At 37.4% G+C, this 24,464-nt stretch overlaps 2 protein-coding genes across 2 annotated transcripts in view; one reads left to right on the top strand and one right to left on the bottom strand.

Moving 5' to 3' along the window:
* Positions 1-11,026: 11,026 nt before the first annotated feature.
* The window catches only part of LOC145674673 (uncharacterized), a 60,764-nt gene continuing 47,326 nt past the window's right edge, over positions 11,027-24,464 (top strand). Inside the window, exon 1 of the mRNA XM_081744899.1 lies at positions 11,027-11,082. The gene's annotated coding sequence lies outside the window, so the exon portion shown is untranslated. The remainder of the gene's footprint in view (positions 11,083-24,464) is intronic.
* Positions 20,399-21,031, bottom strand: LOC145673937 (uncharacterized). Its single transcript, XM_081743750.1, has one exon. The coding sequence runs from the start codon at positions 21,029-21,031 to the stop codon at positions 20,399-20,401; it is 633 nt and encodes a 210-aa protein (XP_081599876.1).

The following is a 24,464-nucleotide window of genomic DNA, read 5'->3' as shown; positions in this document are numbered from 1 at the left end:
GTACCGGTACGTAGATATCATTGAAAGTCCAATCCAAGCTAATGTTGGAAGCTACGTAGGCAATCGATAAATTTTGCCAATTTCTATCAATATATTTAAGCGATATTGGCTTCTTTATAAAACAACACGCATTTAGGCATGTAGAAATATACAATTTGGTTTGTTTCATATATTTAGGCTTAACATCCTTACGAAATACCGAGGTTATCAAGGAGAAGACTTTCGCTTAAACTGACATCCGAACCGCTACTTGGGTTACACATGAAAGAAGGGTTGTGGTTCGACCGAGAATTGAACATGGGACACCTTGATTAAAAGGTGAAAGGGAAATAAAACTATTGCAGGTGGTTTGATATCTGGAAACGTCACCATGAAGTTCACACGATTCGCATTTTTCATTCTTTTTATTTTTGTGGTTTAAACCAGTTATTAAAAAAAAAAGTTGGTGTTAACCAGCCAACCCTAAAAGTAAACACTTCTTTTTAAAGAATACACAAATAACTAGCAAAATAGTATGTAGTATTTTTACTTCAAAATATTCCATACCCTCTTTTTGAAACAAAATAAAATTAAAATAAAACATAAGAGAAATACTTAGATTTATATGATACACTTAAAGGCTGAACATCTAGAGCTTTTGGTTCTGTATATTCTTGAAATTCTACAGTTAAGTTTTATAGAACCACCATCACAGTTTACCCAATCCTCAAGTTTTCTGAATTTTTAACAAGAGGGATTCAACATATCATTACGGAACTCCCCCCACCCCCCAAAACAATACTACGGAATATATTTAAGTTAAGCTAAATACAACTGCACAACAAACATGACTGAGTGGTTGGCTTTTGCGCTTCTATCGGGAAGTCCGGAATTCAACCAGCATTCGACCATTCTGACAAAGCTTTTCTTCATTCCATCTGTGAATGTAGAAATAATGCGTGTACTGTGAGTTGGGCGACTTCCTTTTTTATTGTTTTTAAATCGTTATTATTACTAATTACCAGCAGTGACGGTTTTGCGAAGGTTAGGGGGGCGGTCTTTCGGACTGAAGCCCGTTCCCCAAAGTTACGGAATGTCTGCAACAAACGAAATATCTATTATTTATGCCTTTACTCATAAACTTTAAGCTCCCGTCAAATAAAAATTACGAATGTTTAAAAAAACTAAATATTAGAAAAACTAAATAACTAAATAAGAAACTAAATAAGAAACCCTTCCCAAAATACTTTTCTAAATCCGCCACTGATTCTCAGTATAAAATGATTTTTAAAGTTGTATCCGGAAGATTATTGCTAAACATATAAACGAAGCGAAATATTAGTTATGCCTGTACTCATAAACTTCAAGCACTTCCCAAATAAAATTAGGACTTTTTAGGAAACGAAACAATCAGAAAAACCCCTACTAAAGTACTTTTCTAAATCCGCTACTGATTATTTGTATAAATTGGTATTCAAGGTTGTGTCCGGAAAATTAATGCTAAATCACTTCACAGCTACAGTATAACAGAAATGTGGAAGTACGGTTTGACGGATATATTGAAAAACGTACGCTTTGACGGATAAATAGAAAAACGGGCAAGTTTAACTTTTGCGCTAGAAGCTAGAGTACTAAAAGCTCTTAGAAATGAAACACGGATGACAAACTAGAGAAGAAAAAAGATGTCGATAACTCAAAAGTTAAAATAAAGTTAAATAGCCTCTAAAATTACCCTCAAATACTACATTCTTCATGTTAGCTTTAATTCGTAAAACATGTGCTCCATCCATCTTGATGGTGAATTTCAGAGCGAAATATGACATTCAGGTCATGGAATTCTTATCTAACTATAGAATATACTACAAGAAAGCTATTTAGATAGAAAAATCATGAGATTGAAAAAAGCCAAAATTTCCAAAATTCTCGTTTTTTTCCCAAAAAAGCCGGCTTTTTATGTGAAAAAAACCATCGATTCAAAAAAGCCGGCTTTTTTGCATCTCTATTCATACTAAGTATCAATCCCGGAACCCTCATTCAAATATCAATATTTGTAGACTGCAAGCAGTTTTGTGTAGAAAGTGAAATGTATAAATACTGAAGGGAAAACATTGCACAAAAACATTATGTTCGTATGTTAAACGTACTTTTTTGTATGTGGTGCAAAGTAACACCATCTATGGGGTTACTTTGCACCAAAGTTTATATTTCAATAACTATGGTCATACTGAATGTTTACTAATGGACTTGCAATAATGTTTTCCTTATATAACTAGCTATTGGATGTTATAATACAATGTTTTAAATCATTACGTTTGTCAGTTATATGCGATTCTCTTTAAAAGCCCTTAAATCCTTTGCAAAGTAACTCTGTCTTACGGTATAGATAATTGTCGCACTAGGAAACATTTGTTTACATACAAAATTTTGTACATAAAGTTTATATTAAAGTATGTATTTGAATATTAAATATTAGTAATTACATGTCTTAGTGCATGAGTATTAGTGAAATTTGCCTACTGCTCTTTCGATTAAGCAGTAATTTGGTTAAAATTAACAAAATTTCACCAGATCAAAGAGCATATTAAGAACTCAGTTCCATTTAAGAGCCCTATTTGTTGCAACAGAAACGCTTCATGGTGGTAGATGTGTATGCAATTGTAAAAGTTCTGTAATTAAAGCACAACCAGGAGTAAACGACTAAAAGGCACAAAAAGAAAATGAGTGCAAACTATTAATTTTCAAGAATAATTATAACAGTTTTATTTTCGAATGTTTCTTTTTCTTAAATATTCACAATATTCAAATTTCTCAACTTACATTTTTCACGCGCAAAAAGGGGGTTCAATTACTAGTAAAACCAACCTAATACAAAGATTTTTGTTATTTTCCCAATTTTTCCGGAAAGAAACCGGAAAAAATGGTTTTTTACCAGCAGGTTCAAAATTTCCGGAAATTTTACAACACTACTCTTTAACCACCCGACCGATTTCAATTATATTTTCAACATACATGAGCTTAAGGGCAGGGATTGCTTTAGGCTATTCACTTTGACGATGTAACGTAGGGTTGGAGGAGGGGGAGAAATTTGAAAATGATCAAAAATGACCAATATTAATGTTGAATCCATAGTTTTCGGAGTCGATGAGAAAAACAGTGACACTTCTGATGCTGTTTCAATCCAAGTTCAGCCCTAGTAGTTGGGGAGAGGGAGAGTACAACGTAGGGGAGGGGGATAAACATTTAAAATGATCAAAAATGACTAATATTAGTGTCGAATTCATAGGTTTAGGAGTAGCTGACATTAACAGTGACAATTGTGATGCCAAGTGCCGCAGCGCTAATTAGGGGGAGGAGAGCTCTATATAATAATAATAATAATAATCGAAAATGACCAACATTAGTGTCTATCCATAGTTTTCGGGATCATTCAGATGAACAGTGACATTTCCGATCCGGTTTAAGGGCCATATGCATAGTCGACCACGTAGGGGTCCCCTAGACGAACCGTACCTGTTGGCTTCCTCAACCTTCCCCTTGACTGTGCAATGCATAAAGCTTCCAAAGTGATCCCTCAGGTACGGTTAACACTGAGAGCTGATTGGTCTAGTACACCTCGAGCGAGGCTAAAATTTTGTCAAAAAAAAGTTGAAGGTAGAACTCCGAAACTCAATTCTACTATGATAAAGAATGCATTTTTAAATCATTCCCCTCTGCTCCTACTATGGAAGAAGTTTTTTTATCTTAAATAGTTAATCCGTTCCACGCTAGCCACATCTACCATCAAGTACTGTTATAAATATATATATATATATATGTATATATATATATATATATATATATACATATATATATATACACACACATATATATATATATATATATATATATATATATATATATATATATATATATATATATATATATATATATATATATATATACTGATACCACTTTTTTCAGTAAAGGTCTGAGATCTAAACGAAAGACATTTCCTCTTATTTTGTGTTTGCTAAATTTTTGTGGAAAACGTTGTTGTTATTGAAATCTGAATGGTTAGTTCTAACAGGGACTAAAATCTTATTGGTCTGTAAGCAATTTGTATAGTGACTTGTATGAGAAAACCAAACACATTGTTAGTGATTGTTATACTGCTTAAAATGACGTATTTGTATTAAATTTTTACTATGATAAAGAATTAACATCGAAGCAGCAACTGCATGGATACAACGTCTGCTATATCAAAAAAATGAAATAAATGCTCTGAACTTTGTTCTTGCCAAGGCGGAAAAATAATGGTGTAGATTAGGAATACAGTTCTTTTTTTTTTTTTTTAATTTTCAGATAAAGTCTGTTAACTTGAAAATAGTTATAAAGTGATATAGAAAAGCGGAAAAATATCGGTGTAGATTAGCAATACATTTCTTTTTTAATTTTCAGGTAAAGTCTGTTAACTCGCAAAAAGAAATATGGATATGTAGCTAGAAAACGTGTGAGGCTGTAGCTTTACAATAGAGATCCCACTAGAAGTAAATTACATATACACTGTAATTTTTTTGGACAAAATCAGCCCATAGTATTTTTGTGAATGTATTTTCTAAACAATTTGCCAGTAAAAGTTAACCTTAGGAGGGCATAAAAGTTATCAGTAGCGTAGCGTGATATTCCGAAAGGGGGATGCCAAAGTTAGTCATTTGTGCGATACAGTACTACTGCAAGCAGCAATACATAGCTATTCCGAATGGAAATATAGGGTTATACAAAATTTAGGAGGAAGCCCCCCCAATTGGAGGTCTAGTTGGGCATAGAGAAGCGAATACGTGGATTACGTTAGAATTCAATAACCAATTGTCTCAGCTCCTTCTTGCCACTATCGTTGTGACGAGAAAACTAGGCCCCACTTTTGTATGAACATTGTTTCCAGTATCGTTCTCTTCATTTCTTTCTCGTGGGCGGCTTTTTTCTCCACATACCACACGTCAATCTCGTTCTTTCAAAAAAAAAAAAAAATATATATATATATATATATATATATATATATATATATATATATATCGCCCCTAGAAATTTTCATCTTGGGTCCGGAACTCAGACGCCCGTTCGTGAATATGGGCCTGAGTGTATATATCATTTGAAGATGTAAATACAAAGCACTTAAACCAACTCTGGGGGCCTGTTTCTGTATCCAGATACTGAAGTCAAGGGCGCAAATCTGTCTTCAACGTTCGTGGGACGGGTAAGACTGTTCCCATAATCCTTTCCTTTTTTTAACGATGTTCAAAATATTTATGAAGTTGAAAAAAATGCTGTGGAGGATTAGGGGAGCAGAGTTGTCTATAACATCGGCAGGAGGGCACATTTTAAGGCTTATTGTGGGGGGAGGGGAGAAGAGACTCATATTACAGTAGATGAATCAGATTTCTGAGGTAAACCTGTTGTACTCGTATATTATATACCAAATGATGTAGATGAAATAGTGGTACATATTATTACAACTCAGTGCCGTGAGCACATTCTGAAATTTGAATATATGCATAATAATAATTGACATGTTTCTACTTACGCATTCACAATGATCCACATTAAAATTTTAGGACATTTGTTTTATAACAATACAAATAATGACTTCCCCAAAACTATGAAAGAAAATCAATCAGGCCTATATTTGGCGCAACAATACTCTTATTTGAGCAACATTATGATTACCACAATAGCATTATAGGAATTGTTACAGGAATTAAACAAACAGTTGAAAATAGACTACTAATAATTAATGACAATGAAATATTAAAGAATACGATTCTTTTTTAAAAATGAAACAAGTCAAAGGACATCAGTTTCCTTTGTGGCAGTCGGATAGAAATCATCATCATCACAATCTCAAATCGGATTATTGGGGGGGGACAAGATTATAGGGAACATGTTCCCCTTATGTCCCCGAGATTTGTGCCAGTGACTGAAGGGCCCTGGCACAATCTTTGCGAGTGACGGGGAGTGGTGGCTCTCTTGTCCTACCAGATCGGTGACCGTAATTCTACAGAATGCTTTAAATTTATGCCTATGTCTGTGAGCTCCTTTACGATGAAGATTACAATTACGATGCATTTAGTTACGATTAAAGCATAACTATTTTAATACTATTATTTACATAACCGGCATGCTTCAAAAATGCGTTGAAATAACCATTTCCGTTTTGTTCTATTTCCTTTATATTAGGGCTAGTACGTTCTGTTCAGAAACTATAGCTTAGTTCAAAATATATACAGTTGGAAATACTTGAATATGCCAGCGTATATTTAAAGCAAATGTAGGGTTGCAAGGGATGAGGAGGACTGAGAAGGGAAGTATTGCGCATGCGCATTCAACAGAAAGCAGACGAAAACCCCGATGCTTTCAGTAAGCCTGGAAGCCCGAGGAAAATAGCATACGACAGGAGGAAAGACAGAAAATGTGCATCTGAGCGACGCGCATGCGTAGGTTCCCCTTGTCAAACTAAGTCGAGAGAGCGCGCCAGAAGATTGCAGTGGAAATAATTGTGATAATTACAAGCAAACAATTTATATATAATGAAATACGTACTTTTTCTTATTAACAGGGATGCCGGGCATACCGGCGTTCCCTTACGCTACGCCGCTGAAAGTTATGTCTATAAATACAGTATTTTTGGGGGGATATTCCATGCAAATAGCGTAAAACTTCTTATCTACTTATTCCTAGAGTGTTATCATCTAATTGCTTACAATTGTATAAGACATACATACATATAGTGAAAACCAGACGTCTCAAAACCACACACCAAACTTTGCAAGCTGCTTATTACAAGCAATTTTTGCATCTACTACGGTTTAATGCCAACTTGAAGCTGGAGGGCTACAGTCGAGGTCCGTCAGTAGGGAACGGGCAAGTTTGCGATGGTGTGTAAACGAATTAGGGGTTCACTCGAGCAGACACTTACGAAATAGAAAATTTATAGGTAAAATACGATGTGAAGCCCTACATTTTTCGTGAAGGAATGAAAGAGTAAATATAAGTAATTACCACCAATGGCAGCATATTGAAATGATTTAAGTGATAATGAAAGTATTGTATGTGTAAGTGTGCTCTTCCACTATCCTCGTATATACGTATACCCCCATCGCTGACGCGCCTGCTCCCTATGGACGCACCCGCTCACTATCACTCGGAGCCGCCTGATGCGCTCCTACCATAATTCAGTTAGGTAGCATTCGTGCTTTTAGCCACATAGCACAAATTGATTCGTATCTTATGTACTGTAGTTTTTACGTTATACGCCCACACTATTTATACTGAGCCCTCCTGAAGTTAATCTGCAAGTAGTAATGGAGCTCTTCATATAGACATACTTTGCTAACAGAAATACAAAGCTCTAACCTAACCTGAAAATGTAAGAAATGTGTCAAAATTTGATAGAACTGTTTACTCGAATAATGATCAAATTAGTATAAAAAATATGCATCTAACTGTAGTAGGTGGTCACTAGAACCTAGTTTTCCATTATAATTGCATAATTATGAGCCATACTTCTTAACACTGTTTCCATAATCACGTGAACCGATGCATACTTTGAGCAATTACAGCGTCGATAAACAGGAGTTCGATGATTTCCACTTGTTTTTCCTTATACGCATATCACCAGCACTAATGTGCCTGCTTCCGCGGACAAAATCATGCGTGATCCCTCAAATTGTGCCCAGCTTGGAATCGGAATAAATGCAAACTTATCCTGTGTTGGGCATGGTTTTCGCACTTATTTATTTATAATATATAAGTTTGCAAGCATATTATAAATGTGTACGCAGCTGGTGGTCAGGTAAGAAACCAAGAATGCAGAAGACGTTAGATCATTAGTGAAAAAAAAAGGGATGTTAGCGCTCCTCAACTTTACCTATGCTAACTGAGAAATATAGGAAAACACCAACAGGGAGAAGTATGTAAAACACATTAGAATAACATTTTCACGATCAAATATGTGTAACTATTGAGTCAATTTTTCCCATCAGTGATGATTCCTTTTTTTTTTTTTTTTTTTTTTTTGCGATTTCAATTTACTGCGGATGAAATGTATTAGTAACGAAAATACTGAGAATTCACATTGAGCACGATAGGCTATGTGGTCCTGAGGGAATGTCATGGTTCTTGGGGAGAAATTTCTCCCCCCCCTCTTCCCCCGGCCGATCCTTGAAATCACCACTGGAGCCCTAGAATCAATTCTGAAGCTAATCTACAATCTAATCTAAAATCTACTTCAGTACCAATATTGTAACAACAAATATCTCTCGCTTATTTTATTTCAGGTAGAAGTTGTTGGTCCATTCTTTGACCTCGTATTCAATATTTGTACGAGCGGAAGCAAAATATCCTGCAATCTTCTTTCAGGAATTGGTATATATTTTTAAATTGGTTGCCATCAAAATATGTCATTTATTATCGCTTAACCCTAGAAAGGTAAACTACGTAAATTTTACGTGTACGAGTTGGAAAAACTGATGTGACGTAGCAGGAACTGTGTGTAGAAATACAAACCTCAAGATATGCTATCGCGGGTTAGTTGGCTTGATGTTCCGACGTTAATTACTTCTGTAGGTATTATATTCTCTGTACCAAACGGTTGAGTGTAGAACCTTATACGTAAATTTGGCGTATGTTTACCTTTTAACGTAAAATCTTGCACGTAAGTTTAGCGTGTATTTACCTTTAGCGTTAGTTTTCTTGCACGCATTTTGTACGTATGTTTACCATCAATGGACCACTGTCATTCGTAAAGAATCAATTATTACTACAAAAATGGACGAGTGTGGTGCAATAAATCGCGCGGATGCTATTTTAGGGATATCAGGGGAAAACCTCAGATTCAGAAATGGAGAAAGATAACGTTGAATTTGATGTGAGCTCAGAAGAAGAAGATGACTCTGACAAAGATCCAGATTACTACCCCAGTGAAAATGATATTGAGTAACATTTTGTGTCAGCAATTTGAACTGTTGAATGTGAAACCTCAAATTCAACCAAAGAAGCGGAAAGTTTCCACATGTAGTATAAACTAAAATAGCAGTTTCGCCACGCATTCAAGAGAAGAATCTGGATAAAATTGGACAGAGGGCAGCATATTTTAGAGATGAGAAGGCAAATTAACTTCCAGTTGACGAAAGGCAAGTGAAAGTTAGTGGTGTTACTGAATTGGTAGGAAAGAATGGTCCCTGGAACACAAATCCAATGACAGATTCAAGTGGAAAGATTCCAAGAAGGAACACTGCTATAACTGCAATAAGCCAGTATGTGGTGAACATCAGATCAAAATGTGTTATAACTGTGTGTGATTTGCGAACCAATCTGACATATAATGTGAAAGAACTATTCAATATGAATTCAATATTTCCTAGTAACAAAAATAATCAGTGATATATCTAGACTTTCACAGAGGTTTGTTCTTAAGTGTTAATAATGTTTATTTTGCTTTTTTTTCTATGTACTTCTAAAAGATTTAGGATAATAACAGCGCCGTAACTTAGTTTTTTTCTGAGGGGAGCAAGCACTAATATGTGTATTTGGGCCCCCTAGAAAAAGTTGTTTTTATAATTCTTGTGCCCCCTCTCTTTCCATTTTCTCTTACTCTTTATGGGCCCCGGAGCCTGTGGGCCCTCCCACACGGCAAGATCTGTGGGGCCGTTACTTACGACCCTGGGTCCGTTCCATACATGACAAATTAATTAAGGGGACAATATTGACAAATCTCAAAGCCATACGAATGAATATTATTTCTAGGGCCCCTAATAGTAAACATTTGTTTACTGAAATGGGCTCACGACTCATTTTTTTTATTTACCTTTTGTGTGCTGTTTTGTTTATGTAATGTAGCGAACCTGTTTGATGCTTCATTTATAATTTCATGTTTGTACCGTATATGAGGTTAGACAATTTTGTCTTAAAATGGGGCCTCTCAAACGGCGGGGAGCTTACCTAGGTTGCAGTTGTCACCTCTGCCCCCACAAATTACGGCCCTGGATAATAGTTGTGCTGTAATACTATCTAAACAATAAAACTTCAATTTTGGAACCTTGAGCAAAACAACAATGATAGTTTCTATATGAATCGTATATTTATAGATCATTATTTAGTGTGTACGTAAATATTACGTATGTTTACCTTTAATGGGTTGATAGTGAAGTTTGCCTTTCTAGGGTTAATCAGCTCAACGAATTCGGTAAACTCATTAACATACTCAAATATTTTGTCAGCATACAACAACAGAAACTGCTACGGGCTAGCAAAGGGTGCGGGCTTGTTTGACCCTGCGGAAGAACTCTGCAACGCAAATTATCACGTGTCCCGTACGTAGCCCCTAAGTAACCCGCAGAATAACTATGCATACGGCCCTAAATCCAAAATCAGCCCCACCACTTGGGGAGGGGGGAAAACATGTATATATATATAATGATCGAAAATGGCCAATGTCGAATTTGTAGTTTTCTGGGTCACTTAGATGAACAGTGAAACTTTCGATCCCGTTTAAATTCAAATTCAACCCCGCAACTTGGGGGAGGGGAGGAAAAGATATTTAAAAATGATCGAAAATGACCGATGTTAGTGCTGAATCCACATTTTTGGGGGTGGCTGAGATAACGGAGACACTTCCGATGCTATGGCCCACAACATGAGAGAGGAGGAAATATATATATAAATGAACGAAAATGACCAATATTAGTGTCGAATCCATGGTTTTCGGGGTCATCGAGTTTATCAATGATCTTTCCGATGACGTTTAAATCAATGCTATTTAAAACGAAGGCAGCATATTTCACGGGTACTAAACACATGAGATACGGAGTTGTGCATTTAAATTTTCATTTCAATTCAGCGAAGCGGGTAATATATGCTAGTACTGTATAATAATTAATTAATTAATCATTAATTATTAATTATTTAATTAATGATTCATATTCTTTCCTGGTAGGAAATTTTGCAACCGATCGTGAAATTTCAGTGCTTTAGGCGGGAAGTCTGTTGTTCTGAATCTGACAACACTGCAGAACAAAGAAAGCACAGACAAAAGAGAGGGAGATAAATTTTGTATATGTTAGGTCACAGGTAGTATTATTTAAACGGGAATTGTTTATTATTTACAAGGTTTTCCTTGCTTTTTATAGTGTAATACAATTCTTAAGATACCCCGACTATTCTTTCAATTCTTTTATGAGTGCATGGTACTTGCTGACAGTTTTCATATGCGTTATCTAGCAACAGTGTTTAATTTCCCTAGCAACCAAGTAAAGCGGCACTGTACAATTCGTCCCAATCAAGTAGATTGAAATTAACTTTTTGTGTGTATGTATTAACAAGTATGTCATCACTTTTTGACATAGGATTGAATTCTTAAAGATGCTCTGCATTGTTATTAAAACATTTTTATTACTTATAAACAATCAGTTATTAAAAAAAATGAAATACCGCACTATCCGAAGCTTGCTGCTGGGAATTACAGTGTGCATGTTTACACTAACTGACATACGGTTTGAAACTGTTTTCACCTTCCTCGATTCAAGATCTAGAGTTTTTGAATCCTATAATTGAATGTCTATTTATAATTTTCTTCAACAAGCATAACGGGGAAAAGCGTTAAGAATGAGGGTGCGGAAATTTGGAAAATTTACAGGTAAAATTGAGTACCCGTCACCGTACTGTGTTTCAAAAGACATATTTCCAAGCAAAAAGTTTTGCAGTTACTAGATACTATATATTAAATAGCAAAGAGAAACTGCTATGTATAGTTAAGTGGTATTTCCCAGGAAAATGTACAGCAAAGATGAACGATAACAGCTAATGATAAAATGGATATCTTTTCATCAGTAGTCCCTATATCTTTTTTTTTTTTTTTTTCAAAACACTTCCACTATACAATGCGACACTTCGAAAATTTGGTGCAAGTGATGTTGAAGGGGTAAGATAAACATGTCTATAAGATTAAACCGGACTTGTTCTTCTTTTTAAGAAAAAAAGTTCCTACGTAATTTAATGTTGGCGTAGGATCAGATTTCCGGAGATGTTGCCCTTAATGTCAAATCCAAGGGTACATAGGTAAAAGTACTGAATTAAAATTTCGAGATTGTGCATGTACCTAGTACTCTCCGCTAACACTGCGTTCTTCACTCGGTTTTCAAGCAACGATTCAGTGACAGAGATCCGGAAAACATCTCTCATATACAATTAACGTAGCTTAGAAAACGAAATCTTTCAATTTAACGTCCCATGTTTTGTCCTTTATGTTAACGAAGACGATGCGTGTGGTGGTAAATTTATGGGCATTTATTCCAAAGTTGGTCGTCCGCCTGATTTTCGGCCAAAAACGTAATAAAAGCTACGAAAATTTAAAAATCATATTTACTTTATCAAAGCTCAATACCCTATTCAGATAGTAATGCTGAGCGAGCGATAGCGAGTGAAGGCGGGTTAGTAGCCAGGTTGGTTATGTGACTTGCCGTTACATTAAAAAGTATAACTTGCTTTGCGTTTCTTTGCGTATCACATTTTTTGCAATTTATTATTAGGTTTATTAATCCATAATTTTCACATACTTAGATTTTCCTGATTATCACCGCATTGTTTCATAAACTCTATTTCTGCTAATTCACATCCAGGGCAAATTGTATACTTGTAGCCATATTGACATTACAAATGCTCATTACTTTCCTACAATCTAAAGGTGCGGTATCCTTGCGCCAAGTAGTTTCCTCCGCTTGCCAAATAATTCCATGTTTAGAGCCGTTTATATAAGAAAATAAAGACAACTTTCGCTCTCCTTTTACATTATCAAGCGCACAAATGAGTAAATTACCCATTTCTTTCCGGTAAGTTTTTCAAAATTTGCTAGAAACGGACGACCAACTTTGAAACTTGATCCGAATTGGTGGAATGAAAAAGTGGAAAAAACAGGAGTGCCCCAAGAAAACCCATGGTCAGGATGTTATCCGCCACAACCTTACTTGACCGGGTATCGAACCAGGGACCGGGCGAACAAGAGGCAAGCGTTCTACCACTGAGCCACCGTGCCCCCATCCTAACTATATATAAAACTACATGAACTGACATAATTTAAAGGGGTACTTCCGGTTGACATGGAAAGTTGAAATTTGGCGTAGTTGAAGCTTTCCAAGACTAACCGAGAGGAACTATAAAGGCATAAAGGGGGTATGAAGAATTTCCCCATGTTATTTAAATGGAACTTTTTTTGGACCTACAATATCATGTCTTAGGTACTTGGAATTAAAATAAAAACTTGAAATTCGGTATGCTTGTACGTTTTCGTTAGCATTACCTAAGTAAATCAGTAAAAATAAAAATTTCCAACTTTACAGTAATTTTATGGGAAACTGATAAATCTTTCCCATGTTATTTATATGGGACACCTTTTACACTCCAAAATTATTGGGCACTTCCTGTGAGGCGACAGTCATTAAATTTGATATGATTGTAGCTTTTCGGGACTAACCTACATAAAAATTGCCAAAAGTGAATGTTATTAATTTTTAGAGGGTCTAAAGGGGGGATGAAGAAATTCCCCATGTTGGGTTATGTGGGCCTCTTTTTGGACCTATAATCTCATATTTTACGTACTTGGAATTGGAATACAAATGTGAAATTCGGTATGCTTGTACTTTTTCGTTATCGTTACGTAAGTAAATTAGTAAAATTAAAAAATTCCAACTTTAGAGTTGTTTTATGGGGAACCGACAAAGCTTTCTCATGTTATTTATCCGTTGGCCTATTACACCCCAAAATTATAGGCCTACAATGATTAAATATGATATGATTGTAGCTTTTCGGGACTAACCACCAGGAAAATTGCTTAAAGTGAATATTTTTAATTCCTAAGGGCTCAAAAGGAGAGATGAAGAAATTCCCATGTTATTTAACTAGGCGTTCCTTTGGGATACAAAATCTAATCTTTTAGATAATTCAAATAGGAGAAGAAACTTGAAATTTGGCAGTATTATTGGTTCAAGAGGTGCAAGGCCATAAGTCGAGCAAAGGTGGGGATGTGAGGGCGAAGCCCCCAGTTGGGCAACTTCAGGAAGTATGAAGAGCAAATGCACAAAATACACTGTTGATGTAAAAGGCTGATACGTAAGAGATGCGGGGCTGTAGGCCGACCAAACGCGGGCGCCTGGGAGCGTAATCCCCAGCTAGCCAAAGGCTAGTCTCTATATAAATATGTATGTGCCACTTTAACTTTCAAACGCATGAAGATATTTGAACTAAAGTTAATACACGTATGATTTACCACCTGATAAAAATTGCTGTTGGATAAGACATTGCTAGCTCTAATGGGAGTGGGGGCAGGTAGCGGAGGACCTAAACATAATCGTAAACGACATATATATATTAATGCCGAATAAATAGTTTTGGGATCAGTGATAAAAATATTGACACTCCCGAGGCCGTGAAGTCCGAGTTCAGCACGTAGTATGAGTAAGACACTTCTGCACACTCTGGGTGGGGTCAGAAAGAGGTGACATGTAAAAATAAATTAAAACTGCAGATATTGTTGTTTTCTCCTTTGATTAATATAACTCTAAGCTATTTACTACTTGAGTTGAGTTGATTTTGTTTTAACATCCCTTTCAGCAGCGAGGCTATATGAGACGGGACCTACTGATTAACGTGTAATCCGAACCACAAGATATTTATCACTTGAATATGAGATGGCTTGTTTAAACTTGAGATCATTGCATATAACATGGGTGTTCTTTTCCCCGTTAATCCATTTCATCCCTCCTAAATTCACGTTATAGATAAATATTACGTGCTTTCAGATTTACAATCAACGGCTTTGACCACCAGCAGCATGCTTCTTGGTTACAATCATCCTTCTTCCCCTCCCTAATATGATTGATTCGTCGTTTGTCATTATTTGGTAGTTACAGTTAAAGTGGTGCCACTTGCAAGACAATTAGATCAAATATTTGGAGCAGCATACCACTGTCGAAATTGTTACCGTGAGTTGCTGTTAATACGTATTTGTAGACTCGTAAAGAAATGTACCCTGGCCAAGTGGCTAATGTGGTGGTCCAAGGTTCTACTCTGAAATTAAATCTTCAAGGTTTACATTCTATGGTTGTGACTTGTAGGCTAAAGGAGACAGTTGACTTATGAAAATGTATGAAATAATTTCTGGAATGAGAATGTGGGAGCAAACGGAAGAACCCCAACACAATGTTGTTCTCCGCAAACTCAAGTGGCTTGGAATCGAACCAGAAACTTCTTGTACCAGAGGAGAACGTTCTACCACTGAACCTTTGTGCTCCTCTAAGATTCGATTTCGATTAAGGGAACATATCTCTGATACAGATTGAAGCAATGATACGAGTTGCTCTTTGAAACAATAGTATAGATTAATTCAGGCAGGCAAGGAAACAATCTTATCTTAATACTCGCATATATTATTGAATTTAACAGGTAGTAAAATTCAGGACAAACTAATAAACTTTTTTTTGTTTGTTTGTTTGTTTTGTTTTGTATAAAAAATTTTCTGGGCCGAGATACAGACTATCAAGGATGGAACCTCAGGCACCATTTCTTATGTACGAATTTCGGCAAAATATTAAAATACTCTATTCTTGGGATATTTTCAGGGTTTGAAAAAACCCGGGCTTTTTTGAAAAAGCCCAACCCACCTGGACCCATATGGTTTTTTTCGGGTTTAATTGGGTTTTTACGGGTTTAATCGTTTTTATTTTTCGAAATATTTCCATGTCTTTGGGGTAAAAGTGTTAAAATGTGATTTATATTTCAAGATTGTCATTGTCACAACTTGCAAAAATGTTCTACTCACTGCTGTTTTGAAAAAATGGCCACCATTTTGAAATTTTACATTCGATCGCCGAGAAAATCTATACAGCAAATTTAGCATATCTTGTGCTTCCACCGTCAAAATTTCAACTTAAAAGACTGAAAATTGCGCTTCGTACCGTAGATACTCGCTGTTTTGAAAAAATGGTCGCCATTTTGATATTTTTCGTTGGTATGCCGCCAAAATCTATACAGGAAATTTAGAGTGTCTCTTCTTGTACTGTGAAAGTTTTAACTTAAAAGGCCGAAAGTTGTACTCTGTAGTGTGTACGGTAGAGGCAAACAAACGAGTTGAGTTGATGTTGTGTTTAACGTCCCTTTTAGCAGCGAGGCTATATTACACGGGACCTACTGATTAAAGTGGAATCCGAACCACATGAGCTCCCTCCGGGAAGCAAATCCGGATCACCCACGCAGAAGACGTGTACACTAACCGCTCAGCCATGAAGGCTAAGCGCTCGGCAGACAAACGAACAAATGTAGATCAAGTCATCCAGAAGGCTAACTGACGTTCGCCAAATAAGAGCTGAGTTGAGTTGATATTAGTTTAGCGTCCCTTTCAGTAACGAGGCTATATGAGACGTGGACCTACTGATTAACGTGGAATCCGAATCACATGAGCTCTCGCCAAATAAGAATACCAAAAGGGGTCTATTAATTTAAAACAAAGATACAATTCATGTTGTATGAAATAAATAAATGTTTCAAAATCTATATATATAAAAGAGAACGTACAATTCTTTGTCCGCTCATCACGCTAATACGGCTGAACCAATTTCTTTCATTTTTGGGGGGTTATTAGGATTTGGACCCTAGATGGTTTTTATCATATCATTTTAATTTTTAATTACCAGTGTCTTGAGATAATTGACCATTCAGGTGTCCACAAATCCTTTGTTAGTTCATCATAGGTAAAAATAAACGTATTTATATGCAACCCGCATGACCGTGTCACTCGGCGGGTTAACATAAATGACAGGCGATATAGAGCGGAAAATAGCTTGAATCTTCTGTTTAAAATTTTTTAATTGATTTGCTTATTTTTACAGACACTTTTACAATATGCCAGCACCGGGATGACCGCAGCGAAGCGGGGCGGGTTAACATAAATGACAGGCGATATAATGTTAAGATTTACTGCAATCTTCTATGGTTTTTATCATATCACTTGAAAGCGAAAAAGTAAAAATTATCTAAGTAACAAAGTTTATTGCGTTCCGGGGTGACCGCAGCGAAGCGGGGTGAACGCTGCTAGTGTCTTATATGAAATTAACATCTTTCAGCGTAAATAAACTTGCCATATTTTCTCCATGAGAATACGGGACACCTCAGGTCCCCCCCCCCTTGCTCAACTTTCCAACACAATGCAATGAACTGTAGTCTGGTTATGAACAAAAGTATAACAGGCCGCGGTGGCTCAGTGGTAGAGCGTTCACCTCTGGTGCATGGGGTTCCTAGTTCGATCCCAGCTCGCGCCAAGTGAGCTTTGTGGTGGACAAACATCTTGTGCGTGCGTTTTCTCTGGATTCTCACGTTTCCTCCCACTTTCTTCATTCCGTCATTTCATTCATTTCTCATCATCGTCACCTTGAGCATAGCAGGCATAACCGTGAGACTAAAAGTAAAAGATTTCATTTGTGTTTATTTATTTGTTTTCAAGAATATAATAGGCGAAAGTTCACTAAGCAGCACCTGCTTTTCTCTCTTCGTACCCTGCAATTAATTGTACAGGCTGAAGATGCCTCAAAACTTAAGATGTGCTGTAAAAATGCTTTACAGGAAAACAATATGCAAATTATTTAAATCAGTGGTACGATCTACCTTCAATATTCTCCGCGCGTTTAGCAATATTATTTACATGGATGTATTTGCCAAAATTACGTTCGTCAATTTAATCTGATGAAAAGCTAATCTTTCTCTTTGTGTCGTGTATAATTGTCAGGACCAGATTTAAATTTTTCTAAGACCTGGACCAAAGCACAATTCCCTAGCCCCTAGCCTCTGAAAAATATTATAATTGTTGTTAACTTACCTAATGTGTTGCTGGTGAAAAGGTCAGCCATCTTTCTCCGTGTTTGTAAATGTACACTCGTGCTCATAAATTAAGGATAATGAGGATACATGATGAAACAACGCTCTGGTGGGCGGTTTTCGGTTGGAAATCACCTCGGGATATGACCATGCAGTGCATTTGACCATTCGGTGCGGTCATCTTACGGTGGCGCTGGCAGCAGGCCAAATACGAGAGGTGTGTTGGTGCATGTCAGAGTAAGGTGCAGCGTGTAAGTGTGCAGATGTTGTCAGACGTGCTAATGGTGAGTGTGTATTGAAAATGGCTCAAAGAACACATATTGATGACGTTATGAGGGGTAGAATAATAGGGCGACTGGAGGCTGGTCAAACACAGCAGGTCGTAACACGGGCCCTCCGTGTACCACAAAGTGTGATCTCAAGATTATGGCAACGATTCCAGGAGACAGAAAGCGTGTCTAGGCGCTACAGTACGGGACGTCCACAGTGTACAACACCACAAGAAACCGATATCTCACCATCAGTGCCCGCAGACGGCCACGGAGTACAACAGGTAGCCTTGCTCGGGACTTTGCCACAGCCACTGGAACAGTTGTCTCTCGACACACAGTCTACAGACGACTGAACAGACATGGTTTATTCACCCGGAAACCTTCAAGGTGCATTCCACTGACCCCTGTTTACAGGGGAGCCCGTAAAGCCTGGTGTCAAGAACACAGTACATGGTCAATGGAACAGTGGTCTCAGGTTATGTTCACGGACGAGTCCAGGTATAGTCTGAACAGTGATTCTCGCAGGCTTATCATCTGGCGTGAACCAGGAACCAGATACCAACCTCATAATGTCCTTGAAAGGGACCTGTATGGAGGTAGTGGTTTGATGATGTGGGGTGGGATTATGATTGGTTCACGTACACCCCTATATGACTTTGACAGAGGAACTGTAACAGGTCAGGTGTATCCGGACGTCATTTTGCATCAGTATGTTCGCCTTTTCAGGAGTGCAGTGGCTCCCACCTTCCTCCTGCTGGATGATAACGCACGGCCTCACCAAGCTGCCATCGTGGAGGAGTACCGTGAAACACAAGATATCAAGCGAATGGAGTGGCCTGCCTGTTCTCCAGACCTAAACCCCCATCGAACATATCTGGGATGCTCTCGGTCGACGTATCGCTGCACGTCTTCAAACACCTAGGACACTTCAGGAACTCCGACAGGCATTGGTGCAAGAATGGGAGGCTATACACCAGCAGCTGCTCGACCATCTGATCCAGAGTATGCCAACCCGTTGTGCAGCCTGTGTACGTGTGCATGGTGATCATATCCCGTATTGATGTCGGGGTACATGCGCAGGAAACAGTGGCGTTGTGTAGCACATGTGTTTCTCAACTTATCACCAATACCGTGGACACCGTGGATATCACCAATACCGTGGTATACTGTTTTTCAAAGCTAAACCAAGTTTTCTTATCAGCAGTAAAACTGTCATATGGTTGTTAGCGGCCACGTGCGGTTTGTCAACCAGTTGGATGTTGCCGGTATTACAAAAGCTTAGCCGCTCTCCCTGTCGCCAGGGTAAACAATGAAGTCTCGAACTATTCTTTCTCTGAGTGTTGCAAACCAATAAGCAGATACATAAAACCAGAATAACAATTTAAAATAGGGATAAAATACGTACAGGTCATTCAACAAGTAATTTGCTCTCCTATTAAAATAATAATAATAATATATCGTAGTTTTTACGCCCGAGCCGTTTCGGGCTACTGTGCATTTTCGGTAATGCTCGGAAAATAGAATCGATTCTGGACCGCCCGTTGGACCGATATTGTATTTTTATCCGTATGAATCGGGTTTGCCCGATTGAACCGTACTTGAATGGGGTTGGCCTGATAACCCCGTTTTTATTAAAACAAACTTATTCTGTCAAGATTGTAAATGATGTGTTGTTTCACATTATTATCGTAACATAAATTGTTCTATCATGCACGAACTCATAACGAGTCTATCGGGTCAAACGGTCCAAACAGGCCAAACGGGTTTATCAGGTCTAAGGATCGAGTAAACCAAACACAAGGGGTATCGTGCGGGTACTGTTTATCCGAAAAGTTCAAGCCCTAATTATAGGTTAAAATCATACTTAAGAGCTCTAATTGTTTGCATTCACTTTTTCTTTTTTTTTTTCCTTTTTTTAATTTGCCGACCAACGAATTTGCGGACACATAAATATAAATGCTCAAATCTAAATTATTGCATTATATTATTGCAATGAGCATGAACGTGATTTACTATTAGGAGTTAGCGTAATGCACTAATGTTAGTCTTTTATAAATAGGATTATTATTATTATTATTATTATTATTATTATTATTATTATTATTATTATTATTATTATTATTATTTCTTGTTTATGCCCTTCATGCAACTTAGAATCAATCTCACATAAAGCACTACATCAGACCTGATTGATTATTTTTAAAATTCACATATAAAAAAATAAAATAAAAATTGGAACTTACCCCTTCAAGAGTTTAAAACATGTCCTCATATCCGTTATCCTCACTTTCTGAGGACGATTGATCTATCTCGATGACAACATGATCCTTGTCTCCATCAAAAACATTTTGCAAAACACGATAACTTTGTTCAATGTCCTCGACGTGTCTTATGTAGTTTCTCCATTTTTCAGGAGTAACAGAGTCCGCTGCATTTTTCAAAACTGAGATAAGTTCTGATGCTGGACGACCTTTTAAATTGCAAGATTCAACACGCCTTTTTATTTCTGACCAAACTTGCTCTATAGGGTTGAGCACACAATGGTATGGCGGTAATCTTAAAACAATGTGCCCGTGCGAAAGAGCAAGTTCATCAATTACGAATTTTTTCTGTTCTCTAGGTGATGTCTCCCGAATAAGTTTCATTAAAACAGGTTTTATTGGAACTGGCTGAGGTACACTAATTCCATGATTTATCATGTACTGAATTATTTTTTCTTTTGGCCACGACATATTAGGAATTGGGTTGAGAATTCGCGAGTGGTATCTGGCATTGTCCATCACTATAACGGATGGCTCTTCCAATCGCTGTAACACAGAATTAACAAACCATTCCTCGAAAACCTGTGAGGTCATGGTGCCATGGTAGTCGGCTGGAACATTTAACATGTTTCGATGTGTTACTAGCAGAGCGTCTTGAACAAAGCCATTTCGCCCACCACAGTGCACAATTACAATTCTTTCTCCTTTTGACGCACGAGTTGCAACTGTGCAATTGTCTGTGTCATCACATCAGTCATTTTGCATGTGTTCGTATCGAACCACGACTCGTCCAAATATACATCACTATATCCTTCTCCACGCAGTCTATTTATTTCTTCTAAGTAGCGAAATCTCCACGCAACTATTTCTACAGACTCGGATCTAGCCGTTTTACGGAGAACTCTTCTATGTGAGAAACCCATACTTCGCAGTAATCTTCGCAAAGTCCCGTCAGAATATGGAAATTCGTAGTCCGTCCCGGCAGTCTTTTCTTTCATCGCTTTCCCTAAACGGCGTATTGTTGGTGATTCTCCTTTCATATAGAATTCATACACCGTTCGTCGGACTAAGTCTCTCGTAAAATCATCTATCTTATCGAAGGACGACTTAATTTTGTTGATTTTTTGTTTAGTAGGTGTCTTATATGATGAAACATCCTGAATCGCGGAAATTTTCCTCACTGTGGTTATATTAACACCAGTTGCGTCTGCTGTAATTTTATTTATGTTTTTACTTGGCAAAATACCCCCACTTTTTACTATATCACGCACATACTCGCATACATTTCTCACAATACACACACTCTGTTTTCTCATTTTCGAACCGCTCCCGATCGAATATTCTTTCTTCTTGGTCGGTGTTCGTTCATTCTGATGGCTGGGACCTGGAAGATTATTTTCTTGTTCTGGCAAGGAATGCTCCTGCAACCACGGACGGAAAAATTCAGACATGTTGACAGATCACACTACACTCACTTTGTGCATCTAAAACTAGCTAAACAGAGACAAACAAACATCGCCACCTAAAGAGAGCCAAAGTAGGGACACGCCTCAGGGGTTCTCTAATATTCCCACGAGACGACATACCTAAATTGACATCTGTGCATCTGTGTAGTCTTTGAAGAAGCGGGAAAATTATATTACTGTGTGCATCTTCTTGTGTACTTGATTATACTGAAATTACATCTAATCATATATATGCGGATCCAAGGGGGAGATAAGGGGCTATAGCCCCCCTTGACGCTCAGGTTTACACTGGATAAAATGGGCTTCAATTCTGCTTTGCACTGGATAAAACGGCAAATTATGGTTTAGCCCCTCCCTTGATCATATCCTGGATCCGCCACTGTATATATATATATCCATGAAAACAAAACTTTCACAATTACGTTGATATTAGTTTAATTAGTTTAACTAATAACTATACCAGTGACGTATTCTGGGTTAACTTATTATTATTATTATTATTATTATTATTATTATTATTTGACAGGCCCGTGAATAATACTATAATGACAATTTAAACTTATTTAAAAAAAAAAAAGAAATGGCGTAAAAAGCATTCTATTAAGTATAAAGTTCCTCATATTTATTAATGTATGCGGGATCTGAATAATAAAGCTATCATTACTAATTTCCTGTGTGTACTATCTTACTTCGCAGTTTGTCCAGTTTTTATACACGTGATGCACCACATTAGAATGGAACTGATCAATTGTTCACCTGCCTAACTATATCATAAAGTGATAAATAATGTTCTTATGAGCAGAGCAAACAAACACTCAGAATCTTTATTAAGCCTACTGCTAATATTATTATTAGCAATAATAATAACTAAATTCCTTGCGCAACAGCCCTTAGGAGGCCTGGACTTATGGCACTGATGACTGTGGGATGATGTATTGTCAGCACATCGGCTATCCTCGCCTTTAATGCTGGCTTCATAGACTGCAGTTCGCTACTTTTTTCTTTCAAGTGGCTTCCAAATTCAGGGGTATAGAAGCAAAATCTGCTAAATCAATTTTTCAATTTTGTCAGGAAACGAAGAAAAAATGACGCCCGTATGTTTCAGAATTGTTGATTTTTTTAATGGTCACAGATGAGTCAAATCTACCACTAAAAAAAAAAAAAAAAAAAAAAATCAATAATTCTGAAACATAAGGGCATCACTTTGTCTTCGTTCCCTAACAAAATTGAAAAAATGGATTTAACAGGGTTTGCTTCTATTCCCCTGAATTGTCCTCACGACGCCGAGTGAACGCTGCAACGCCAACACAATCTGGTGACTACGAATGGTCACACTTATCTTTCCTCTGACCAGACCCGGCACTGCTTAAGTTCGCTGATCTCACGGGTAGTGATATTCCAGTGTAGCTAGGGCGTTAGTAGTAAAATAATAAATGCATATTGAAATAGTAAGGAAATTTGCAAGGAAATATAAGGAAGTGCTAAACTGACTCCCTGGAGCTACGGTTCATGACGGATTGTGCCTAACCAATGGCGCATTGCAACAACCATCGAGAGCTCCTCCGTGGCTAAGCGGCTAGCATACGCGGCTTTGGCGTGGGAGACCCGGGTTCGATTCCCGGTGGGAGTTCATGTGGTTCGGATTCCACGTTAATCAGTAGGTCCACGTCTCATATAGCCTCGCTGCTGAACGGGACAAAAAACTCAAACTCAACTCAACTCAACAACAACCATCGGCCACACACTGAAAATATTCGAGATAGGAAGATATCGGCTTTTAAACTGTGTTGCTATTTCTTTACGCAGTGCTCGAAGTGGGAGATCTAAAGAAGTATATCATGCATACCCCCCCCCCCTCTTCTATTTAGATCATTGCCTTTACGTCACTTATGGAGGAAACATAATGCAAAGGCTTAGATCGGGAGTAGAGAAGTTTTGCTCTATTCGGTAATATTTACATGCTTCCCGACATAGTTTACATCAAAGTAATTTGTATTTTAAGCTAAACAAGTAGAATAAAATAGCTTTATTCTATTTCATATGACGTGGGCTGATTGCAAAGCCTAGTAAAAGCTACGGATGCCAGACGGAGGAACCGCAGTACAATGCTACTATGATAACCGTAGTGGGGTTAGCCATACTGACAGCTGAAAAAAGTACAATGTGAGTTCGAGCGGCAACGCCGGATTCTAGTTACAAAGAAGGATTTATGGTAGGGACAAGTGAACCCTTAGATCTTGACCTTCGAGGAAAAAGTTGGCGATGTTTTGTCGCGTAGTATACCGATATGTTTCGTTTGTTCGTATGTTGTGTTCACTATGTGCCTATGCTATTAGCGCAAGTTTTGTGTAGTGCCACGTTGTGTAGTACCACAATCAGCAATTATCCTTAATTTTTGAGCATGAGTGTAGAAACACACAAAGACTTTTTTTTTTTTTTTTTTTTTTTTTTTAATGTTCCGGAGAGTATCCGAGTTTCCATCAAGTTCAATGGAAAAAGTAGCATTCCAAATTCGCTCGCTGTCAAGTCGAACAGGGTGGTGTAATAACTTCCTCGAAACTGTTACATGCAACAGCGTACTGTACATTCACTAA

The sequence above is a fragment of the Thermobia domestica genome, chromosome 17 (genome assembly GCF_964235325.1).
Source record: "Thermobia domestica chromosome 17, izTheDome1.hap1.1, whole genome shotgun sequence".
Classification (NCBI taxonomy): Eukaryota; Metazoa; Arthropoda; class Insecta; order Zygentoma; family Lepismatidae; genus Thermobia; species Thermobia domestica.
This window is presented reverse-complemented; position numbering and strand designations above follow the sequence as displayed.